Here is a 20260-nt window from a genome sequence, read left to right as displayed (position 1 = left end):
TCTCCAAAACAATTCTGTCCACACCTCACTATGAACACGGCTCAACACAAGGCTTCAGGGCATGTAGTACACATGCAGGCCTTTAGGGGCGCTGTGACTCACCAAACACACCAAAAACACAGAAGACAGACCACATAGACATTTAGAAGTAGATATCTGCTCATAAACCTCTATATAATTCTAGTTCTATAGGTCTATGGCTCCACTCCTCCTCCTCCTAGCGTCAGTAGCTTCTGCAGCTCCACTGGAGCTTGTAGTCCCTGATTGTTGGCTTGGAGAGAAAACTCTTGGACGACCAAACAACATCATCAGGGTGAAGGTGTGAGATGAGACGAACTAGAGAACCTAGAACGTCCTCGGCTACATGTGAGCTTCTTGTTTTTGGGTCAGAATGGCCGAGCGGTCCAAGGCGCTGCGTTCAGGTCGCAGTCTCTTCAGGAGGCGTGGGTTCAAATCCCACTTCTGACAGTAGAGCCTTTGTTAAGACATGTGGGTGTGCACATGAACCTTTAAAGGAGTTGTATTATACTTTCTCCCATGTTGCCATGTGCCAGAGCAGAGCTCCCACATTGTATGAAGGTCAAAGGGAGGCTTGATTGGGATTAGTTGAACCCCTGACAATCACTTTTCTTCATATTTTCTGTCAGGACTGTCAAAATGATCAACGGCTGATTGAGATGCAGAAATATTGACGAAGCTCTTTGCATTGAGCATTTATGGTAGAAAGTGGGCGTGTTGAGGGCAGGAGATGAACCGTCAACCTTCCAGGTGGACTGTGATCTATAAAAGGAAAGTGTGTGTGGATGTGCGTACGCACGCTTTTATTGATCCACATTTTATTTCCTGCTTTTGGGAACACGTACATTTCTAGTAGGAATCTTCTGCAAGGTTTTATAAATGAGGCCCCAGATCCAGATCAGATCCGTAATGTGATTTGTTAGAAAATTGTTAGAAAATGAAATGTTAGAAATGTGTTAGAAAATGAAATGTTAGAACATTTGTTAGAAAATGAAATGTTAGAACATTTGTTAGAAAATGAAATGTTAGAAATTTGTTAGAAAATGAAATGTTAGAAATTTGTTAGAAAATGAAATGTTAGAACATTTGTTAGAAAATGAAATGTTAGAAATTTGTTAGAAAATGAAATGTTAGAAATTTGTTAGAAAATGAAATGTTAGAACATTTGTTAGAAAATGAAATGTTAGAAATTTGTTAGAAAATGAAATGTTAGAACATTTGTTAGAAAATGAAATGTTAGAACATTTGTTAGAAAATGAAATGTTAGAAATTTGTTAGAAAATGAAATGTTAGAAATGTGTTAGAAAATGAAATGTTAGAACATTTGTTAGAAAATGAAATGTTAGAAATTTGTTAGAAAATGAAATGTTAGAAATGTGTTAGAAAATGAAATGTTAGAACATTTGTTAGAAAATGAAATGTTAGAAATTTGTTAGAAAATGAAATGTTAGAAAATTGTTAGAAAATGAAATGTTAGAAATGTGTTAGAAAATGAAATGTTAGAACATTTGTTAGAAAATGAAATGTTAGAACATTTGTTAGAAAATGAAATGTTAGAAATTTGTTAGAAAATGAAATGTTAGAAATTTGTTAGAAAATGAAATGTTAGAACATTTGTTAGAAAATGAAATGTTAGAAATTTGTTAGAAAATGAAATGTTAGAAATTTGTTAGAAAATGAAATGTTAGAAATTTGTTAGAAAATGAAATGTTAGAACATTTGTTAGAAAATGAAATATTAGAACATTTGTTAGAAAATTTAATGTTAGAAATTTGTTAGAAAATGAAATGTTAGAACATTTGTTAGAAAATGAAATGTTAGAACATTTGTTAGAAAAGGAAGTGAATACAGGTCAGGAACCATTGTTAGTTTGTTGACATAAACAGATTTCAACAGTATTCCAGTTTAATCATGTTTTATTAAAGAAAAAACCCTTCAAACCCCCAGGGAGGGCAGCTCTCTGGCGCCCTCTATTGTCCAGCCGCCACTGAAACAGGCCCATTGAAAGTTGACTTGCATCACTGGATTGTCTGTGGTTCTAGAAAGTGAGTGGACTTTCAAGCGTTCTAGTTCAACATCCAGCATTAGAGCTAAAACTCTTGCCCCGTGTGAGGATCCAACTCACCACCTTCACATTATGAGACTGACGCTGCCTACTGCACCAACGAGGCCTGGAAAACATGAGTACTGGATGTTTCTTCATGTGGACATACTAAATACTGCACATGACTATATGTTGAAAAAGCTGTGAGGTGAAATAAACAAGTTCCATTCCAGTGCACACACTGTAACTCAGACTAGGCAGGTTGGTCTATTGAACACATGAAGTGATGAAGAGGAGGATGCTCTTCCAAAACACATGAGATATACTGTGAGACACACTTTGAATTCAGGAACACTTTTAGGGACCATCTACGGAGATGGAGGAGCTTTTTAACAAAATCCTGTTTTGAATGTGCAGCTTGATGCTTTTTGTGTCTTTAGAACCAAGTCTTCAGTCTCCCTCCTCTTCAGCTCCACCTTTTTTTCCTCACGTCTCCGTCCGTGTAGTCAGAAGAATTGGGAGGCACACGGAGCGGTGACGTCCACGTGAACAGGACTGCACTGAGGGGCGTGGCGGCTAAAATGATGTCATTTGGCTGCAGGAAGCCGTGAGGAGCTCGTGGACACGTCAAGCATAAGACAACCTTTACAGTGGAGACGTCACCAAAAAATGTTGATGAGCTGATAATGACCCTACAGTTGTAGAGTTACTTCACATAGCGAGCAGAACATAGTTCATTCAAGATCCTTTTACTTTGAAAGCTCATGGCAGAGATCATTAAAGCATCAGGAACTAATAAAACATGGCTAAACCCATAACCTGAACACAGTTACCATACATTGGGCAAAGTAACAATCATACACAGTCTGTATTATACTTAGAAATGCAGTAAAACACTGAACTCCATCTTGAATGCAGTAAAACTGTCTTTCACTGTATTTATGATGAATTGGTACATAATCAAACAACGTTATCATAGTATCAAGTCATATTGGCTCCAGTATGGATGATTTATTAAGGTTGATAGTTGCTGGACGTACTTTAAAGAATCTTTGGAATACAGTTGTCACAGTTCTTAAAAGTGACTCATTTTACATGACAGTAAAATAGACCAGTGTTTTTAAACTTTTTGGAGCCAAGGCACACTTTTTTGTTATGAAAACTCTCGAGGCACACCACCACCAGAAAATGTTAAAATGTGAAACTCTGTAGCCTCTATAAACAATATAAAGTCATCAAAGTTTTATCAACAGGAATGAAATAAATACAGAAAAAAAGTATTTTTCAATTTCTTTTTTTATTGTGACTCCCTCAGTGTGAAACCTGGACCTGATGGATGAAGAGCTGAGATCCTGGTTCACATTCTTCCTTTTCTAAAACGTCTCCATCACTGTCACTGACACAGTACTTTGATACAAGATGGTAGCAGGAGGTGGAGATTAACCACAGTGATGTCTGTTAAGTTCCGATTTCACCGGCAAATTTATGTGCTGCCATCTATTGGTGAAAAGTATTTATACATCATTACTCTTCAACACACTGCTCTCACAGCTGACAGCAGCTGTGAGAGCAAATGAGTTTTAGAAAAAATGTGAAATTGGACACTTTCCCACGGCACACCTGACTATATCTCGTGGAACACCAGTGTGCCGCGGCACAGTGGTTGAAAAACACTGAAATAGACGGTCAAATAGACGTCCTTCAATACAGCCTGTTTAAAATGTCTATTTTCAACTAGTTCTGGCTGTCAATTAGACGTCCACAATAGGGACTGGACAGATGGACGTGTCTTGGACGTCTATGGACGTTACTTGCTCAGTTAGTTTGATCTACATCAAATGCTGATCTCCTTTGTTCTCCTTTGATCTCAGTACTGAGACACCATGGAGCCATGGAGAAGCTGAGATGAAAGGAGATTTATTCAAAGGAGAAAGCAGCTTTATTCCGCCTCTTCAGCTTTCACACTTGCAGTTTATTCTGGAAATACAAACCTCTCGTTTCAGAAGACTTCCTGTTTGATGGCGAATATTAAAGTTTGAGTGAGATTTGTGTGATATTTAAGTTTTGATGAGATGAAGAAGTGAGTTTTGGTTTGACGACATTCCAAGAGAGATCACACCATGGCTGTGGTGGACATTGGTCATTCTAGTGATTGTAGGTGGCACTAGAGAGCACATTTGGCCACCTTTAGGGGTTATGTTTGTTGTTGTTTTTTTTACATCTGAGGACGTCCGCATGACTGTGACAAATTTGTTGAGCAAGTTTAGGGGTCAAATTTGGGTTCAGGGACGTACCCTGTTTCTCCTGATCATTAAATGTCCACTTAGAGGAAACACAACTGCTGGACAAATGAGCCACACCCTTCTAAGAAAAGCAGCTCCAGCAACCAGACACACAATCAAAGCTTTGATAGTGAAAGGTGAAGACAAGCTGCTCAGGAGTTTTCCTCCTGGTCTTTCATTAATCGATTCAGTTGAAAAACAAATCCAGCTTCTGTTCTACAGTAGAGAACAGGGGATGTAGCTCAGTGGGAGAGCGCATGCTTAGCATGTATGAGGTCCTGGGATCAATCCCCAGCATCTCCAAGCTTTATGTCCAGAGCAGAAAGTAGATTAATAGTTATTTAGTGTCCCTTGATAATCAAACAATCATCAAGACAACTCCTATAAAGGAGTGGTTCTGCAGCTGGTGACCACAAACCATGATGCTGTTCTCCTGGTTCCTGGCTGATGTTCTGCTCACTTTAGAATGTTGTTAGTAATGGTTTTAATGGTTTTTAAATGTCTTAATGGTCTTGGTCCTTCTTATCTTTTAGAACTGCTTTTACCTTACGAACCTTCACGGCCCCTTCGCTCCTCCGGCAGGGGTCTCCTAGTTATTCCTAAAGTCAACATGAAAACTCACGGTGAGGCGTCTTTCCAGTGTTGCGGCCCTCGCCTCTGGAACGACCTGCCGGAGGAGCTCAGGGCTGTAGAGAACGTCCAACTTTTTAAGAGCAGGCTCAAGACCCACCTTTTTAGCTTAGCCTTTAACTGATATTTATTTTTGCTAGGCCTATTTATTACTATTTATCAGCACTTTATAATTAATTAAATTGACATGTAATAGTTATTAATATTTATTTTGTATTTATGTATTTTACCTCCCGGTCCTATTTTTTAATTATCCTATTATTCAATTTTACTTATGTACTTTTATTTATTTTAACAATTGTTATGCTCTTCCAGTTTCCTCTGGAGGAGCCCTCTGCCTCGGGAGCGGTGATTGGCTGTGGCTGCTGGGGTGCTGTCTTGTGGGTGTCTGGATGGAGGTGTGGTGTTGTCCGGGCACCCTGTGTTGGTGCCCTGTGGCTGCAGCCGAGGTGCCGCTCCCGATGCAGACGCTCCTTGGATGGTGCTCCCTTGCCTGGTTTATCTGCACCCAGCCTTATCTCAGCCTTATCTTAGCCTTTTGTCCATAGTCTCCACTGTTTTACCTTGAGTGTGTATTGTGTGCTTGTGTGGTGCGTCTCTGGGGAGGTGGGTGGGGGGAGTGTGAATGCGACAATGTGTCTGTATTTTTGGAATGTTTTTAAATTTGTAAAGTACTTTGTGTTACATGACAAGTATGAAAAGCGCTATACAAATAAATTGAGATTGAGATTGAGATAGTGTTTCAGTCCTGGAGGAGCAGGAGGCGTGTCGACAACCAACACAAGATGCTCAGGTTGTGCAGCTCATCCAAGATGGAACATCAATGAGCTGTGGCAAGAAGGTTTGCTGTGTCTCCCTGAACAGTGTCCAGAGCATGGAGGACATACCAGGAGACAGGCCAGGACACCAGGAGACATGGAGGGGGGGTAGGAGGGCAACAAGCCAGCAGCAGGACTGCTACCTCCTCCTTTGTGCAAGAAGGACCAGGAGGAGCTGCAAGAGCTGCAGAATGACCTCCAGCAGGACACTAATGTGATGTTTCTGCTCAAACTGTCAGAAACACACTTGACCAGGGTGCTATGAGGAACCTCGTCCACAAGGGGGAGCTGTTCTTACAGCCCAACACCCTGGAGGGCCATTGGCATTTGCCAGAGAACAGCAATATTGGCAGATTGGCCATTGGAGCCCTGAGTTCTTCACTGATGAGAAGGTTCTCACTGAGCACATGTGACAGACGAGACAGAGTCTGGAGACGCTGTGGAGAACGTTCTGCTGCAGGAACATCCTCCATCAAGAGCCGTGGAGAACGTTCTGCTGCAGGAACATCCTCCACCATGAGCCGTGGAGAACGTTCTGCTGCAGGAACATCCTCCATCATGAGCCGTGGAGAACGTTCTGCTGCAGGAACATCCTCCATCATGAGCCGTGGAGAACGTTCTGCTGCAGGAACATCCTCCATCATGAGTCGTGGAGAACGTTCTGCTGCAGGAACATCCTCCATCATGAGTCGTGGAGAACGTTCTGCTGCAGGAACATCCTCCATCAAGAGCCGTGGAGAACGTTCTGCTGCAGGAACATCCTCCACCATGAGCCGTGGAGAACGTTCTGCTGCAGGAACATCCTCCATCATGAGCCGTGGAGAACGTTCTGCTGCAGGAACATCCTCCATCATGAGCCGTGGAGAACGTTCTGCTGCAGGAACATCCTCCATCATGAGTCGTGGAGAACGTTCTGCTGCAGGAACATCCTCCATCATGAGCCGTGGAGAACGTTCTGCTGCAGGAACATCCTCCATCATGAGTCGTGGAGAACGTTCTGCTGCAGGAACATCCTCCATCATGACACTTGTGGTCACTCACACACACACACACACACACACACACACACACACACACACACACACACACACACACACACACACACACACCCTCTTTCTTTGTACACAGTGTTACTGTTTAGTAGATTAGATCTCCTGTTTGATGACGTTGTTACTTGATTGTGTTGATTTATGAGATGATTTCTGAATTATTTATGAATTAATACATTTATGTAAATAAAGACCTGTTAGCTGAATTGATGGATTCCTGGTAATTATTGTGTATTTATTGTTGATAATTCACTGGTTTGTAACAGTCTGAGCTAGAATCTCACACCTTCCTTGTTATTTAAGATTGTTATATTTTGCACAGGAATATTAACTAACTTAAATAACCTTTTTACAAACGAGACTGATATTTTGGTATTTGATATTTCCAGTTTAGCTGGTGGTGCCACAATGGGGTGGGACTTACTCCCTTCTAACCAATCACATGTCTGTATTCCTTAAAGTTGCTCAAAAGAGTTCAATTCAACACATATTCTCATTTTAATGATCAAATCAAGGAAAATATAGAAATACAAGAAAGTAACATGATCATATTGATACTGATGATAGTAATGTTTTGTTTACAGGAAATCTACAGGATGTTTGTCTGGAGAAATGTTAAATTTCATAACAATGAAGAGACTCAATATTAATCTACTTATTGATGTTAGACATAAAACTTGGAGAAGCTGGGGATTGAACCCAGGACCTCATACATGCAAAGCATGCGCTCTACCACTGAGCTACATCCCCTGTCGTCTAACTTCTTGAGCTGGATCAATTGGTAGAGCCTGAGACCCTTAAGCTCAGGGTTGTGGGTTCAAGTCCCACATTGGGCAGAGCTCTCTATTGAGACAGTGGTGTCCTTGAGGACAGAATGGTGGACTTGAGATGTGAACCTCACAGTTGAGAAGTCACCAGTGTAGATTTAGAGTTCTCAAAGTAGTGATGGTGGTATAGTGGAGAGCATAGCTGCCTCCCAAGCAGTTGACCCGGGTTTGATTCCCGGCCATCACAGAGGAGAGACTTTCCTCTACATGTTATGATGTTGGATATTTTTCAGTTCTTTCAAACCTTTATTCAAAGGCTCAATGTACATCCAAGAAATCCCTCCTAACTTTTTCTTTAACTCAAGGGTTTTGGTCCAGAAGTGTCTGCAGGTGAACTTCATCCACAACTGATTGTTCTGAGAGAGTGAACACTCCGGCGACTTGCCCCGCACTCGAGCGCGCTCGGGGTGCAGGGCAAGTTACTGGAGCGTTCGCCCCGGTTGGCTGAGGCACAGACATGGGAGTCTTGAGCTTTCTGCTCAAATGCAGGAGCAGCCACTCCACTTTGGCGCTGATCGTGGTCCGGCTGCTCAGCGCCGGAACACGGAGGCTCCGAGCTTCTCTTCATCGCTTCCACGGTCCGTCACCGCGATATAGCGCCACTGACCGCGGTTGAACAGAACTCTGACCGCCTCTGGGAAGCGGAGCTGCCAGCACTGGAACCGAAAGCTCAAGGCTCCCGTGTCCACGCCACGGCGAGCGCTATGCTGCAAAACATAAAGCTCCAACACGATGCAAAGTCCCGAGCCCCAGTCTCCCCCTGCCTCAAGTCCGCTCTTTCACCACAAACACTAAAGTTGAGCACTAAAGAAAAGAAAAGGAAAAAAAAACAGTGCAAAGCTGACCACACTGACAGCAGAGGATTCATCCAGCCGACACATTAAAATATTGAGGGCGTGTAGTAAACCACTGACCAATCAGGTCCTCAAACTCAGACCCGTTCCATGGTCCTGGTACCCCGACGGAAGGGTAGCAGAAAAGCGGCCACCTTTGGAGCATACAAACTCCAAGCTGGTCGTGACTTGAAGTGTAGAAATCCCCCAAACCTGCAGCTTTATAACAATCACTGGAGTCCTTTAGCTTCTTGAACATGTCGGCTCGTTTTTAATATTATTAAAATAATATTAATAGTGAAAAATTATCTCCCATCCAAGTACTAACCAGGCCTGATACTGCCTAGCTTCTGAGATCAAAGGAGATCTGGGGTGTTCAGGGTGGTACGGCCATAAGAACCAGTGTCTGGAAGAAACTATCTTTTTATAGGTGAAAATACTGTAATCTGAGTCCACTGAGCTCTGCAGTTGAATCACATGACCTCTGATGGTGGGAACATGTCAACATGAGAGCATTGGTGGTTCAGTGGTAGAATTCTGCCATGCGGGAGGCCCGGGTTCAATTCCCGGCCAATGCAGCTCCTTATTGTACCAATCATCAATAATTTAAAAGTTTAACTAACCTGCCTTGTCTGAATAAATTTAACCAGGAACAGAACAACCATTAGTCATGTTTTCAAGCCTCGTTGGCGCAGTAGGCAGAGCGTCAGTCTCATAATCTGAAGGTTGTGAGTTCAAGCCTCACACGGGGCAGCAGGTTTAGCTAATTTGCTCAGTGTTGAACAAGAACAGTAGAAAGTCTGATCACTTTCAAAAACTACAGACAATCCAGTGATTTCAGTCAAATGTACCACTGAACGTATTAATTCAATATCAACATTATTGACACATTTCAAAGCAGGAAGAATAGTAAAAGTACAAATGGTGGTATTCAACAGTAAACATCAAGAGGCTGAGAAAAAGCGTCTTGTCATGCAGGGTAAGTAACCACAACCACTGCATGAATGATTGAGACCAAAGAGAAGCAGAATGTTCAGCATCTTAGCAAGTTTTCCTGGAGAAAGATTCTTTCCTGAACGGTTCCATTATTTCTTGCAATAGTGATTGTTGGTCAGTATTTGTGAGACTCACAACAAAGACACTTTGGAGGTTTATTCCAGGTTGATTTCAGACGAGCCTGATTGACAACAAATGCCACAGTAAATGTGTTTTCAGTGTAAATTCAACTCTAAAAAGATCCTTCCTTCCTGTTGCTGTTGCTTACGGCCATACCACCCTGAACACACCTGATCTCATCTGATCCTGGAAGCTAAGCAGGGTAGGGCCTGGTCAGGACTTAGATGGGAACAGCTCATGACCCCCCAAGTCCCTGTTGCTGGTCTTGGGGTTGAGCAGAATCCTGGATCAGAGGGTTTTATGGGCTTGTGCCACCTGCTGGCCAGTTAATGTCACAACACTTTCTTTTAATGTAATTTCAGCTCATTGAAGGAGATTTATTATGTATTCATTCAGGACAATATAATTCCTGGGATTGATTTCATCCCTTTAACAATATATTCTGAAGTCTTACATCTTAATGGAGAAGGCCAGAGGATTCCAATTTACCAGTCACATTTGATCTCCAACAGATCAGAACTTTTGTAACTCAAGACAGATTCTTTTCAGGTCTTGTTCTCCTATTATGTGATTGTCTTTAAGATCTGTCTGGAGACACTGTTTTCACACTCACTACATTTTTACTGACAATAACACACATTTTAAATGCCAACAACATTTTATTAAGTGTATTTAGTATACTGAAACCATTATGTATTAACACAAACATTTAGTGTTTTGATATGAAATAATAACTACTATGAATTTACAAATACAATATAACAATAGTTAACAATGTAAAAGATTTAATGTTTAGCATTACATTTGTTAATGTCAGAAAATGTGAAGGCAAATTTACAAATAACAAACATAAATACAACGATGTAATGCAAGACAAGTCACAACTATTGAACAATATACATATATAGACTTTTCATTTTCTACAAACATACCAAATGGAGGTGTTAATCATTCCTCCTCTTCTCCACCACAGTTTTAAAATGTTCACAGCTGGTGTACACCACACCCTCAAAACCAGGCGTGGTGGATTTTCTTGTTGTTGGGCAAAAGGTAAACATCTTCTGGTTTCCACGTACTTCTTCTTTTGATGGCGTGTACCTTTTGCGCAGGCCACCACACTGCGGTACTCGGCACGCCACACAGGGTTTGTTAGATTCCTTTGGCATGACGGTCTTGACGATGGGTGCAGGGGGGGGGGGGGACAAACACCTGACTGCTGGACGGCCCAGCAAACTGAATAGACGGTGCCCGAGGCTGTGCTGGGACCACCAGCAGTATTGGTGCTGCTGAGACGGAGGTGGGGTGTGGGAGGTGGTCCTGGTGGCCTTGGGCTGGATGGTCCACTTTGAAGGTCCTGCCACCGGCTCTGGTTCCTCAGGCTCCTCAAAGTCCAATCTGCAAATACACAATAGACCATGAGGATTCAGGGACGAGGATTAGCCATTTAACAGAACAATCTCGTCAATGAGGAGTGGAAGTGTGTGTGTGTGTGTGTGTGTGTGTGTGTGTGTGTGTGTGTGTGTGTGTGTGTGTGTGTGTGTGTGTGTGTGTGTGTGTGTGTGTGTGTGTGTGTGTGTGTGTGTGTGTGTGTGTGTGTGTGTGGTTTGTCCTCAGGATGTGAATGGAACTGTTGTGGGGAAAAGAGAAAAATGTTGATTTGTGTGCCGCCTCTAGAGGAGCTCATATTTCATCTTCCCCACTGAAACATTTCTACTTTTCATTGTTACCCTCTGGGTCTGAAGCATTCTGGGCCGTTTTTCACCACAATTGATTTTTCCTTTGTATCTCAGATATAAAATCCTTCAACCTTTTTTGGTGTCATTTTGTTGAGGACAACCTCATAAATGCATTTCTGAAGTATTTTCTTCAGTCTGGCCTACTTTATTAACACAGTGGATCTAAAAACAGCATAAACCTGTCTCCCCTCTAAAAAAAACAAGCTGAGGTCTTCAATATGATCATCAGAATCAGTCTCAAACTCAGTGTCAGACTCGATGCTCTTCTTCTTCAAAAAAATTTTTTAAGTCGGATCGACGTTCATAAACTCTTTGTTTTGATAAAAAAAAGTTCACTTGAAACTAAAAACCACTCTAATCTCACTCACTACACACTAACTACACACTCACTACACACTAACTACACACTCACTACACACTCACTACACACTCACTACACACTCACTACACACTCACTACACACTCACTACACACTAACTACACACTCACTACACACTCACTACACACTCACTACACACTCACTACACACTAACTACACACTAACTACACACTCACTACACACTCACTACACACTAACTACACACTCACTACACACTCACTACACACTCACTACACACTCACTACACAGTCACTACACACTCACTACACACTAACTACACACTCACTACACACTAACTACACACTCACTACACACTCACTACACACTCACTACACACTCACTACACACTCACTACACACTCACTACACACTCACTACACACTCACTACACACTAACTACACACTCACTACACACTCACTACACACTCACTACACACTCACTACACACTAACTACACACTAACTACACACTCACTACACACTCACTACACACTAACTACACACTCACTACACACTCACTACACACTCACTACACAGTCACTACACACTAACTACACACTAACTACACACTCACTACACACTCACTACACACTAACTACACACTAACTACACACTCACTACACACTCACTACACAGTCACTACACACTACCTACACACTCACTACACACTCACTACACAGTCACTACACACTAACTACACACTTACTACACACTCACTACACACTCACTACACACTCACTACACACTTACTACACACTCACTACTCACTCACTACACACTCATTACACACTCACTACACACTCACTACACACTAACTACACACTCACTACACACTAACTACACACTCACTACACAGTCACTACACACTAACTACACAGTCACTACACACTCACTACACACTCACTACACACTAACTACACACTCACTACACACTCACTACACACTAACTACACACTCACTACACACTCACTACACACTAACTACACACTCACTACACACTAACTACACACTCACTACACAGTCACTACACACTAACTACACACTAACTACACACTCACTACACACTAACTACACACTAACTACACACTAACTACACACTCACTACACACTCACTACACAGTCACTACACACTCACTACACACTCACTACACACTAACTACACACTCACTACACACTCACTACACACTCACTACACACTAACTACACACTAACTACACACCAACTACACACTAACTACACACTCACTACACACTAACTACACACTCACTACACACTCACTACACACTCACTACACACTAACTACACACTCACTACACACTCACTACACACTCACTACACACTAACTACACACTCACTACACACTCACTACACACTAACTACACACTCACTACACACTCACTACACACTAACTACACACTCACTACACACTCACTACACACTCACTACACACTCACTACACACTCACTACACAGTCACTACACACTAACTACACACTCACTACACACTCACTACACACTAACTACACACTCACTACACACTCACTACACAGTCACTACACACTACCTACACACTCACTACACACTCACTACACACTCACTACACAGTCACTACACACTAACTACACACTTACTACACACTCACTACACACTCACTACACACTCACTACACACTTACTACACACTCACTACACACTCACTACACACTCATTACACACTCACTACACACTCACTACACACTAACTACACACTCACTACACAGTCACTACACACTAACTACACACTCACTACACACTCACTACACAGTCACTACACACTCACTACACACTCACTACACACTTACTACACACTCACTATACACTCACTACACACTCACTACACACTCACTACACACTCGCTACACACTCACTACACACTCACTACACACTCACTACACACTAACTACACACTCACTACACACTCACTACACACTCACTACACAGTCACTACACACTCACTACACACTCACTACACACTCACTACACACTTACTACACACTCACTACACACTCACTACACACTCATTACACACTCACTACACACTCACTACACACTCACTACACACTCACTACACACTCACTACACAGTCACTACACACTAACTACACACTCACTACACACTCACTACACAGTCACTACACACTCACTACACACTTACTACACACTCACTACACACTCACTACACACTAACTACACACTCGCTACACACTCGCTACACGCTCGCTACACGCTCACTACACACTAACTACACACTCACTACACACTCACTACACAGTCACTACACACTCACTACACACTAACTACACACTCACTACACACTAACTACACACTCACTACACACTCACTACACACTCACTACACACTAACTACACACTCACTACACACTCACTACACACTAACTACACACTCACTACACACTAACTACACACTCACTACACACTCACTACACACTAACTACACACTCACTACACACTCACTACACACTCACTACACACTCACTACACACTCACTACACACTCACTACACACTCACTACACACTCACTACACAGTCACTACACACTAACTACACACTCACTACACACTCACTACACACTAACTACACACTCACTACACACTCACTACACAGTCACTACACACTACCTACACACTCACTACACACTCACTACACACTCACTACACAGTCACTACACACTAACTACACACTTACTACACACTCACTACACACTCACTACACACTTACTACACACTCACTACACACTCACTACACACTCATTACACACTCACTACACACTCACTACACACTAACTACACACTCACTACACACTAACTACACACTCACTACACAGTCACTACACACTAACTACACACTCACTACACACTCACTACACAGTCACTACACACTCACTACACACTCACTACACACTTACTACACACTCACTATACACTCACTACACACTCACTACACACTCACTACACACTCGCTACACACTCACTACACACTCACTACACACTCACTACACACTCACTACACACTCACTACACAGTCACTACACACTCACTACACACTCACTACACACTCACTACACACTTACTACACACTCACTACACACTCACTACACACTCATTACACACTCACTACACACTCACTACACACTAACTACACACTCACTACACACTCACTACACACTCACTACACAGTCACTACACACTCACTACACAGTCACTACACACTAACTACACACTCACTACACACTCACTACACAGTCACTACACACTCACTACACACTTACTACACACTCACTACACACTCACTACACACTAACTACACACTCACTACACACTCGCTACACGCTCACTACACACTAACTACACACTCACTACACACTCACTACACAGTCACTACACACTCACTACACACTAACTACACACTCACTACCCACTCACTACACACTCACTACACACTCACTACACACTTACTACACACTAACTACACACTAACTACACACTAACTACACACTCACTACACACTAGCTACACACTCACTACACACTCACTACACAGTCACTACACACTACCTACACACTCACTACACACTAACTACACACTCACTACACACTCACTACACACTCACTACACAGTCACTACACACTACCTACACACTCACTACACACTCACTACACACTCACTACACACTCACTACACAACAACTACACACTCACTACACACTAACTACACGCTAACTACACACTCACTACACACTCACTACACACTCACTACACACTCACTACACACCAACTATATCTGGAGCTTGTAGTTTTATATCTGCACTTTGGACACGGATTGAAACACTGGACCAGAGGACGCTGTGTTGTGACGCTACTGCCTTTTCAACCCGTCACGTGATCATGACGCAGTGGTGCGCCCGCCGGCCTCAGAGGGTTAACGGAGGAAACACGTGATTTATGAGAAAGCAACACCCCACCGAGCCCCTCCCCCCCTGCTTCCTGCTCTGGGTGAGTCAGAGGACAAACCGTCACTTTGTGCTTGTCAGACATGAGAGACGGACTGAGAGGGACGAAGAGCAGCTTCTTCTCTCCACAACTTTCCTCACACATGGAAAAGTGTCTGTAAGAAGAAGTGAAGAGAGTTCAGGTGAGACTCTGGCAGCTCTTTAGAAGCTTCCACAACGGAGAGAAAGACTTTCTCACTTCTCTTTTCCTCTTTCATTCACACCATCACAAACCACTGACAGCTGCTTTCTTCTTCTTCACCTGTTGGACAAACATTTCAACCTCCATTAACTCCTTTCTTCACCTCTTTTCTTCTCTATGGAAAAACTATTTCAACATTCACTCTGATTGGCTCAGGTTGGTGTCAGTCTAAAGCATTCAAACTAACACACACACACACACACACACACACACACACCGAGTCGATCATCTCATTATTTATCATCCAGACGCTTCATTTTTCTCTGAAACCTCCAACTGACATTAATCATATTACTTGTTCTATTTTCCACGTTTCTATATTTTCTTCTCTCACGTTATTTCCTCTGTTTGTTTATTATTATTTATTCTTCTTCTTGTTTTCCTTTCTCTGTTTTGTGTCTCGGCTGTCGCTCTCTGATCTCACTCTACTGTGTGTGTGTGTGTGTGTGTGTGTGTGTGTGTGTGTGTGTGTGTGTGTGTGTGTGTGTGTGTGTGTGGACCAGGTTGGTGTGTTTCTCTCTGACTCAACATGAGTGACGTGGATGAAGAAGACACACCAGAGTGTGTGGACAGGTAAGAGACGTCACACACTCCTGCAGCCACTCAAAGAGCAAACAGAAGAATCCACACTCAATGTAAACTCCATAGAAATATGAACAGTGTTCAAAGTGGCTCTGCTGTATTGACTCGTCTCAAGGCTCAGTGGTTTCAATGATCCAAAGTGAGCTGAAGTGATTCCAACAGGCAGCAGAAAAACAGCTGCAGTAAAGAAGACGAGGTGCAGAGACATTCCACCGTCACCATGATCAGTCCCAATGTGATCATGAAAGACACAAGGACAAGCAGTGGACAGAACCAACACTAGAACATCATGTGTTGTCTTTCAGGGCAGAGTTTAGAACTCCTCTTCACCTGATCCCAGGTCAGAGCAGTGTCACCTTCCCAACAGGGCTTTAAAGGAACTGGAAGTCTCCAGATGACCCTGAAGTCCAAACATCCCACATCACTAACTTACACTTTGCTCCACAAATATTAGTCCAGAGACACACTTCTTCTCATGTTGTCCTGAATATGAGCACAATAAATAGAAAGTAAACTCTCCAGATGGAGGTGAAGTTCAGGCTTCAGCTTTCATTCAGTGGCTTCAAGTCAAACATCACATAACAATGTGAGCAACTAAAGTCTTTTTAAACACAATCCCTTCATGTCAGGGGCTCAAAAGTCACTGAACCAATGAAATAAGAGAAAATCCAACATTCATCTCTCACACTTGTTGAAAAGCCTTTGCAGGCAATGACGGTGTGAAAGTGTGAAGTCATGACGTCACCAGGCGCTCGCTGGGTTTCCTCTATTTGAATGCTCTTCAGGCTTCACTGCAGCTCCTTTCACTGGATGTTGCTTTGTGGGCCTTTCTAACCCACGTTTCATGTGGAACAGGTGAAATTCAGGCTCTGTTGGATTGAGATCTGGTGACTGACTGGGCCTTTCAGGAACATTCCTCTTCTTTATTCTAGATGAAACTCCTGGCTTGATGTGGCTGCTTGTCCTCCTCACATTAGAAGAGAGTAAGGGGACGGTGTTTTGTGACGGATGGGGGCAGTGTGAGGTGACGGGTTGGGAAGAAATTAGAAAGTGACGGATCATCGCTGGTTGAAATGTTTGACATGTGAACTGTTGACGTGTTTGAAGTAATAAAGAGAATCCACTTGACTCCTCTTCACTGTGTGTGTGTGTGTGTGTGTGTGTGTGTGTGTGTGTGTGTGTGTGTGTGTGTGTGTGTGTGTGTGTGTGTGTGTGTGTAGAGGTCAGAAGCTCAGACACACAGCAGGGTCTTCAGTATCCAGCAGGTTGTCTATGAAGAGTGACCGGTCCAATGATCATCCACCAAACTTCAGAGGTGAACCTGGACCTTCAGACACAAAGTAAGAAACTCTTTGTTCCTTTCATCTCCTCAAAACCAGAGTGACAGAAGTTTTGCTCCCTCTCAGGTTCAGTTCCAGTATTTTGAAGCTGGATCTTTGTGTTGTGTCGCTCAGTGAACGTTGCTTGGTGTCCACAGAGAGAAGAAGAGGAGTGACGGCGTTGAGCAGCAGCCGTCCTGCTGTCCTCTGTGTCAGGACGTCCTGAAGGACCCAGTCTGGTGGAGCTGTGGACACCAGGTCTGCAGACGGTGCAGCAGCTCACACTGGGACCAGGGTGGTTCATCAGGAGCCTCCTGCTGTCCTCAGTGTGCAGAAAGATCCAGAAGCAGAGCTGCACCCAGTAAGAGTGGACACGTGTCTGCTGAGGGACTCGTCTGTCTTCACTGGACTTGTTGTGTTGCTGCTGGTTTGTGGTCAGTCTGATTGTTGTTGTGGTCTCTGAGCAGGTGCTGGTCTGCAGAAGGTTCTAGAGGAACACAAGCAGAGTCTGAGGAGCAGATGTGAACGTGTGGTTGAAGGAAGTGAGGAAGCAGGAGGAGGAACCCTCCTCAACAGGATCTTCACTGAGCTCCACATCACAGAGGGACACAGTGAGGAGCTCCAGAGGGAACCGGAGCTGAACCAGCTGGAGACGGCGTCCAGGAAGCAGAGCCTCCAGGACACGTCCATCAGGTGTCAGGACCTCTTCAGAGCCTCGGCTGAGCAGCACAGACACATCCGAGTGGTTGTGACCAGCGGCGTGGCCGGCAGTGGAAAGACCTTCTCGGTGCACAAGTTCAGTCTGGACTGGGCCGAGGGCCTGGAGAACCAGGACGTGGGGGTGCTGGTGGTGCTCTCCTTCAGGGAGCTGAACCTGATCAGAGAGCAGCCCTACAGTCTTCTCACGCTGCTCCAGGTTTTCCATCCGGCCTTACAGAAGGTGACGGCAGAGGAGCTGGCGGTCTGCAGGCTGCTCTTCATCTTTGACGGTCTGGATGAAAGCAGACTTCCTCTGGACTTCAGCAGCTCCCAGCAGGTGGTCCACGTCTCACACCAGTCTTCGGTGGGTCTGCTGCTCACAAACCTCATCCGGGGGAATCTGCTGCCCTCGGCTCAGGTCTGGATCACTTCCCGACCGGCGGCAGCCAATCAGATCCCTCCGTCATGTGTGGACAGACTGACAGAAGTGCGAGGCTTCACTGACGCCCAGAAGGAGGAGTACTTCAGGAGGAGGCTGAGTGATGAGGGGCTGAGCAGCAGAATCATCTCCCACATCCAGACCTCCAGGAGCCTCCACATCATGTGTGGAATCCCAGTCTTCTGCTGGATCACTGCCACCGTTCTGGAGCACATGTTGACCACAGAGCAGAGAGGAGAGCTGCCCCAGACCCTGACTGACATGTACTCCCACTTCCTGCTGGTTCAGACACACAGGAAGAAGCTCAAGTACCATGAAGGACATGAGACGGGTCCACAGGAGCTGACGGAGGCTGACAGGGAGGTTCTTCTGAAGCTGGGCAGGCTGGCCTTAGTACATCTGGAGAAAGGAAACATCATGTTCTACCAAGAAGACCTGGAGCAGTGTGGTCTGGATGTGACTGAGGCCTCGCTGCACTCTGGAATTTGTACTCAGATCTTCAAGAGAGAGTCTGTGATCTTCCAGAAACCCGTCTACAGCTTCGTCCATCTGAGTGTTCAGGAGTTTCTGGCTGCAGTCGACTTGTTCCACTGTTTCACCAGCAGGAAGACCGAAGAACTGAACACCTTCATTGGAAAGGACTGGGGACACAAACCAAAGACATTTTCTTACATAGTGTCTCAGTTATTCAGAAACAATGATGTCTTCCCATCTCTGGACATCTTCCTGCAGAAAGTCCTGCAGAAGTCCCTCAGAAGTCAGAACGGCCACCTGGACCTGTTTGTCCGCTTCCTTCATGGTCTCTCTCTGGAGTCCAACCAGAGACTCTTAGAGGGTCTGCTGGGTCGGACAGAGATCAGACCAGGAACCATCCAGAGAGTCATCCAGAACCTGAAGAAGATCGACAGTGAAGAAATGTCTCCTGACAGAAGCATCAACATCTTCCACTGTCTCACAGAGATGAAGGACGTCTCAGTCCATCAGGACATCCGAGACTTCCTGAAGTCAGAGAACAGATCAGAGAAGAACCTCTCTGAGATCCACTGCTCAGCTCTGGCCTACATGCTGCAGATGTCAGACCAGGTCCTGGAGGAGTTGGACCTGGAGAAGTACCAGACCTCAGAGGAGGGACGATGGAGGCTGATCCCAGCTGTGAGGAACTGCAGGGAGGCTCGGTGAGTCCACATGTCTTCATGGTCACATGTCTCAGTGATGTTTGTAGAAAGTAGTTCCTGCAGTTCCTCTG

The 20260-nt window shown here is 44.0% G+C and overlaps 2 protein-coding genes across 19 annotated transcripts in view; one reads left to right on the top strand and one right to left on the bottom strand.

The window, feature by feature from the left end:
- The window catches only part of LOC308147501 (NACHT, LRR and PYD domains-containing protein 3-like), an 835749-nt gene that overhangs the window by 162578 nt on the left and 652911 nt on the right, over nt 1–20260 (top strand). For 2 of the 18 annotated variants that reach the window (XM_080519685.1, XM_080519684.1), the window contains exons 1-5: nt 15796–15916; nt 16479–16548; nt 17778–17897; nt 18035–18237; nt 18344–20189. The exons of the other annotated variants lie outside the window; for them this stretch is intronic. In XM_080519685.1, the coding sequence (XP_080375811.1) occupies nt 16505–16548; nt 17778–17897; nt 18035–18237; nt 18344–20189 (2213 nt within the window). In that variant the 5' untranslated portion in view covers nt 15796–15916; nt 16479–16504. Of the gene's footprint in view, nt 1–15795; nt 15917–16478; nt 16549–17777; nt 17898–18034; nt 18238–18343; nt 20190–20260 lie in introns of those variants that run through there. 18 annotated transcript variants of the gene reach the window in all.
- Nucleotides 1–20260, bottom strand: part of LOC308147500 (uncharacterized protein) — a 1504609-nt gene that overhangs the window by 1118670 nt on the left and 365679 nt on the right.

The sequence above is a fragment of the Blennius ocellaris genome (assembly GCF_963422515.1).
Source record: "Blennius ocellaris genome assembly, chromosome: 24".
Classification (NCBI taxonomy): Eukaryota; Metazoa; Chordata; class Actinopteri; order Blenniiformes; family Blenniidae; genus Blennius; species Blennius ocellaris.
This window is presented reverse-complemented; position numbering and strand designations above follow the sequence as displayed.